At 34.9% G+C, this 6,408-nt stretch overlaps 1 protein-coding gene across 2 annotated transcripts in view; it reads right to left on the reverse strand.

The window, feature by feature from the left end:
- LOC108753702 (potassium voltage-gated channel protein eag) overlaps positions 1 to 4,018 on the reverse strand; it is a 60,200-nt gene extending 56,182 nt beyond the window's left edge. For both annotated transcript variants that reach the window (XM_018495550.1, XM_018495549.1), the window contains exon 1: positions 3,635 to 4,018. In XM_018495550.1, the coding sequence (XP_018351052.1) occupies positions 3,635 to 3,713 (79 nt within the window). In that variant the 5' untranslated portion in view covers positions 3,714 to 4,018. The remainder of the gene's footprint in view (positions 1 to 3,634) is intronic.
- Between the last annotated feature and the right edge of the window lie 2,390 nt (positions 4,019 to 6,408).

Genomic DNA, 6,408 nt, shown 5'->3' on the forward strand with positions numbered 1-6,408 from the left:
ACGACTTGCAAAACGACGCCATGAACTTGTGTCACATATAGCTAACATGTAGGTATATAGATATAGCATATGGGCACGCTTTTCCAACTTTCCACGAGTTTCAAAGCTGCTAAGCTTGTAACAAGTAAAATATGCTAACCGAACTCAGTTGTCTGTCGCAATCATTTCTCAAGAGACATTTCCCTGCGCGGCTTATGCCTTTCCGTACTATATTTTATTCCTCTATAAACCTAATGAGATCTTATTTTTTCGTAACTGTATAATTCTGGTTTTTTTTTCGTCCATCTTTGAATAAAATTATTATAAATCATGGCAATTTTTAAACGTTTACTATTATGATTAATACAATATAGGAAAATAGAATATAATAGATTTGTTTTGAAAGAAAACAATTGAAATAAATGATAGGATTATAGTGAATAGATTGAATTAATTCACAATTGAATCATCGACGTCGCATTGACGTGCCATGAATATTTTATGAAAATTACAAATCCTCTGAGCATTTGCCAGGGCTGGGCGTAAATGGAGATCTGATATACAAGTATTGTACAAAGTAAAAATGATTATATACGTGTATGCATATGATTATATATGTGCATGAAATTAAAAAAAATCTTTTTTCAAGAAAAAGACTTCAAAGTATTTAATTCTCACTTTCGATGTACAAAAGATTTGATTATTTTCTTTATTCGCGTTATCTAGAATATACCGTTACTTAGAAAGTCCATTACTTTTTTTCAATGCTAAAATAAGACATTAGACTTTAAAATTACATTATTTAATAATTATTATTAAATGTAACGATCAATTTTCAATCTTAGAGTTTTAAACTAGTCTCACTGCAAGCTGTTCTCTCTTTATATTAAATTTATCTAATCAATCTTCTATAATTACTGTAAAATGTTACAATGTTATCGTTACAGACAAAAAAAAACAACAATGGTATTAACAAATAATGCGTTGCTTTCCAATCCTGAAAAAATCTAATGAATCGTTTCTCTCTATGGATTCAATCTCTCGAATGGATTCAATTCCAATACTGCAAAAAACTTGTTAAAATAAAGCTTTTCACCGATTTAATATATATATGACATACATATTGAGACATTAGTCATCAACTCTCTGAGCAATACAAAATGTTTCGTATAGTGTTTATTGACAGATAGCTGGCGTTATGATTTAACTAACGAGCGCGCGGAGTAGAAGGTTCAGACTTCATCTCGACTGTATGTCGCACTGTATGTCGTGAGTTATTTCCCTGGCTGATGATTTTCAATCACGATAATGCATCAAAGCGATATTATACACGCGTGAGCACGCGAGCAGGCCCATCGTTATTCGCCAGCTCCTGTATACCAGCTCTATGTAATTTACTTCCGAAGCAGTGGCTTGGGTCGTCGAACATATATGCACTATATATACATATATATTGTCGCTAATAGTTTCCTCTCTCATTACATTATTATGCAGCGTGATCCACTGCGTCAGTGGCTTTATATGGTCTCTTTGTAACGGTGTAATTGTAACTTTATAAAGCTGCACGCTTGATGTCTCTGCTTCCGGTATAAAGATATAAAGTACACCCTGTATAGTTATCTTCTTTCCTGTTTTATCTATTTGGTATAAGCTGTCGTGTAAAATCAAACTACGAAGAATTTCTCGATCAAACGAAATCAATCGATGATAGATTCTTTTATTTAATAATAGATCCTTTTTCTGCATCTATTGTTTATTATAATTTTTATTACAAATTTATAATGTTGAAAGATATCTATTGATAAATATATGTATTAACTGATACATAATATAAAAAAAATTATAACTATTATATCATAAAAAAATATTTTTATCATTCTCAATATCGTAGTCATCATGGTGCTAACTTCAAATATAAATCTTTCGAACGTTGAATAATTGTTACAAAAAGTTGATAGTCGAGAGTGATGATTTTATTTTGAGCTGATTTTTGTTTTTTATGACACTTTACGTCATGCAAAACAATTTCCAGAAGAAAAAGTCTGAAAAAGTACGAATCATCGTTTTTTGTTCGGAAAGTTGTCACGCAACGTGTAACACAAAGATACAAAAAGAAGAGTACTGACAATCCTGTATGGTGCGTACAGCACTCGAAGGTAAATAGAATTTATTATCCTTAAGAAGAAAGGCAGGGGATTTCTAGAACATCTTCCATGTCGAAGAAAATTTAAGAGACTCCGTGGTCTTCATAAAAAAGTCTTTCTCGATACTTCGCATAAGCATGACAAACGCCAACAATAACTAGAATAGAAATTTCGCATATTTCAGTCATAGAATGGATAATAAATAAACTTCTCTTTTCCACTTTACTCGTAATACCATAATATTCTACCATAATTATCTTATTATATAAATGTCAGTAACTTTTCGTCGTAATATATTTAAACCGCTTTATAATTAATCATCTAATGCAATTTTAGGATTAAAATATATTGCATATATTCTGTATAATCTTCTTATCACATATAACTTTGGATCGACATAAGAACTTAATTTTCCTGTATATTTATTAAATATTATGATAATATTACACAAATCAGAAATATAAAATTATTGTATAAGTATTATTTTTAGAGTATATACATTTCGGATTATATTATATAATTTTTTACGTATTATTTTTAACACTTATTTGATGAAAAGAAGAGGAATAAAATCAACAAGCTGCATAATTTTGCTAGTTGTGTTAAACTTTTAATCAAATCTAACATAAGTTTCAAAATTTTATCCGCTAACATAAGTTTCAAAACTTTAGCCGCTAGGGCTTACTAATTAGAACTTGAAATGTGTACGTGATATTTTGTGCATTCTCCTTTGGAATCAAATAGCTAATAAGTTAAAATACTAATCAAAATGCAATTGAATAGATTCACCTTCATTTTCTAGCTTAACTACTGTTGTCACTTTCGAATATACATATAGTATATGAATACAGCAAATTCCTGCAGATTCCGGAAATTCAAGACATCCTAATTAAGCAAATCGATATCAAATTAAATGATTTATTCGTTTTAATCCTTCCGTAACTGTCAAAGAGTTTATTTATAATGCTTAAATCTACATCGCGATAATATGTGAAATATTATTGCATAAAATTTGCGCGACATTAGCGAAATTATTCTAAATGCTCGCTTAATTATGCAGAATTAGTATTAGAGAATATTGATTCGTATATAATAAATAATTAATAATTTCCCTCTTTATCTTAAATGAATATGTAAGAATGACAATTCTAACGATTTGATGGATTATTAATTAATTTGAGGTTGTGATAAAAATTCATAGAGATAATTTTGAGGGAAGCTATTACAATTGTTCCAATCTTCTAATTTTTAACACCATGTCTCTTTATTATTAAGCTCCAAATTAAAATTTCATTAAATTTAACTGAAAACCGTTTTATTATTCGTTCTCGTCTTTTCAGTGTACGAAAATCTTTTATTCATTAATCATTTATAGCTTGAAAAATTATTGTTTTAAAATTTTCGCTCAAAATATTAGGCCATATTAGCTAAAACGTGATTTATCTTTTTCTGTATGCTTATCGAGATTTATCTATTTTTATATATTTTAATAAGAAAAAACAAAAACTTACGTTGACTGCTACTACGTCGTATGATATTCTCCAGGAAAGTGTTTTGGGGGGCTACTAGGCCCCTACGCCCCCCTGGCATCCTTTCTTTGTTGAATGGTCCCGGATCCTGGTCGCTGCGATGGCTATCAGGATCTCGGCCAGCTTGTGCCGGCTAAGATGATTATAAGCCGCCTGCGATACATGACAAAAGTCCTTCGTTTTTTTTTCTGCTCTTTCTCTTTTCACTCGTTATCACCAGTAATTCACCTCAGGTATATCTCTTGATATACACATAACAAAATGACGATACACCTCACCCACTTGGAATCGTTTACGATAACGCTCGAACGCGACAATTCACCGTTGCGATTCATTAAATTGATCGTACGACGCGCGCCAACTATTAAGCGCTAGCACTTATTTGGGAAAAGTCATTAAAATACGTTAAAACAATTTTAACGCGGTTTTATGGAACTGTGTAACAAGTGGCTCTCCAAAGTAAGCATTTAGTTTTTAGAGGAATTTTACAATTTCACATGAAATGATTCCGCAGCACTCTTGATGAGAAAAAATAGTCCTGATAGTCACTTTCGACAAATCAATAAGACTTTTTGTTGCTTATAAACTTATATAGTTGAAACAAATTTTAATTCAGTTTTGGCGTTTCGTTTCAGCGTTGAAGATTATCGGCTGCCTACGATTTCTTAGTCGACCAAAACTTCCGACGAGTAACGAAAAACAGAGAAGGCCGCAAATTTCTTGGGAGATTTTTCTTGCCGTGGATTCTCGTATCGTTTACTATCCCATTAGGCGGTCGAGTGGAAGTTCAAAAAAGTCTACCATCGACGATTCTTCGATAAATATAATAGCGGAGGTAGGAGCGACGACTTCTTTCGTCACCTGAACGATGTCCTCCTTCCTGACATCATCACGGCAGCTCGGAATAGGACAGCTACGTGTATTAACGATTTTCTCGACAAGGAGAAAGAAAAATGAATGGTTTCGTAGAAATCGATCGCCTTGAGAATAGCCGGATGAAAAAAGTAATTTACCGGTTTGTTCAATTTACTCAGGAAAATTGACACGTGTTTAGCACGTATAATTATTCGCTTGTTTGATAATCGATAATGGCAGACGAAATTCAGGGGTGCGATTATCGAGATTTGTTTCTTGAAATCAACGACGTTTTCGCGCCGGCTTGTCTTACTATTCTTTTGCTGGATCGATTTTATAAATCGGGTTGACAATTCAACTGGAAGGCCGATGATGTTTAAAAGGATTAGTATTGGCCCAAAAGATCGCTCAACACCAGCGGCAACTGGCGCGTTGTTAGTCGACGGTTCACCTGGCCTTTCGAAGACCCTCGAGCGCGCTTCAAATTCGTTTATCGATTTGCACGTTCGGTACTCATTCGAAATTCCAGTCGCACGTGCTTGACCGCGCACGCTCGTTTCAGCGAATACGTTTATCGACTTTCCTGACCTCGTCTCAAAGATACTGGCTGTTATTGTTGACCGCAGCGATCTATCGATCGGTCCAGCAGTCGGTCGTTCGTGCAATTCGTCGAATTCGTGCGGTATAAGTATCGGCTGGAAGAGCCTAAGAATCGAGCCGTCGCGAGGGAGGAAGAGGAGGTGGACAATCGATCGGAGTATGGCACCGATCGATCCACCTGGCCGTCGTCCCTCGAGAATGATCACGTATGTTAACGATGATCGTGATGAGCGGGACGATGCCCTTTTCTTATCCGCGTGCCCAAGACATCGATGGGCGTGAGTCCTCGACAGTGCTCCCAGAAGTGTCGTCGGCCGATGATGGACGATACACGACCGATGACCCATCTAACCGCAATCCTTCCAAGTGATCGCTCTCGCGGCGACGGTGACGAATTCGCGATGACGACGACGACGACGACGACGACGACAGGTAACGTGACGACTGCGCCGTTGTACCCGCGACGTCGTTCTCCACATCCTCGGCGTCCTCCTCAGCGTCCGTGCAAGCGGTATCCGCGGAGGAGGACATCCCTCGGTAGAGATCTGGAGAGATCTATGAGACGTTGACAGTCACATGATCATTTCGCGTAGATGCGCTATCTCACGATGAGAAGCACTTGAATGCAGACTCGATCATGCGATTCTCTTTGATAAGTCCTAGCGTATTCCAGGGCGATCCTTTGCACTCGATTTCTTGTTTATAGAAAGATCTTCTGATGATTGATGATCGAACGATGGTAATCGAAGTTCAAATGACGATAGTAACGAAGGGCTGTAAACAAAAAAGATAATTATTTATGTAGTTATGAAAAGAGGTAATATACATAATAAAGTTTAACATATAAGTTTTTGACAATAGAGCTGACGTGAGATATTAACTATTCATGTAAGTGAATGTAGCATAATGTACGAAAAGATAAGATAATTGTACCCAATATGGAGTATCCAAGTGTTGTGATTTTTGCTGAGACCATCATTGTGGATACCGATAGTCAGGTTTAAAATAAAAAAACATTAATTAGAAATATGAGACATTTTCAATATTTACATAGTTGTAATGAAGATTTAATTATCTATACAAACAGTAAAAGTATATCGCATTGGATACTATAGTTACTTTATTTTAAATAGATTACTAACAATATATAAGATTACAGCTAGTTTCATCATGTATTATTTGATTTTCTGTTTCTCTGAGTCAAATGTTTTACTTGGAAGAAACTCGATTTTGCGAAAATCGGCTTCATCTAGTTCACGATTGTCCCGACTAATATAACTTCCTCGCACTGGAAGAAATAT

The sequence above is a fragment of the Trachymyrmex septentrionalis genome, unplaced genomic scaffold (assembly GCF_001594115.1).
Source record: "Trachymyrmex septentrionalis isolate Tsep2-gDNA-1 unplaced genomic scaffold, Tsep1.0 scaffold70, whole genome shotgun sequence".
Classification (NCBI taxonomy): Eukaryota; Metazoa; Arthropoda; class Insecta; order Hymenoptera; family Formicidae; genus Trachymyrmex; species Trachymyrmex septentrionalis.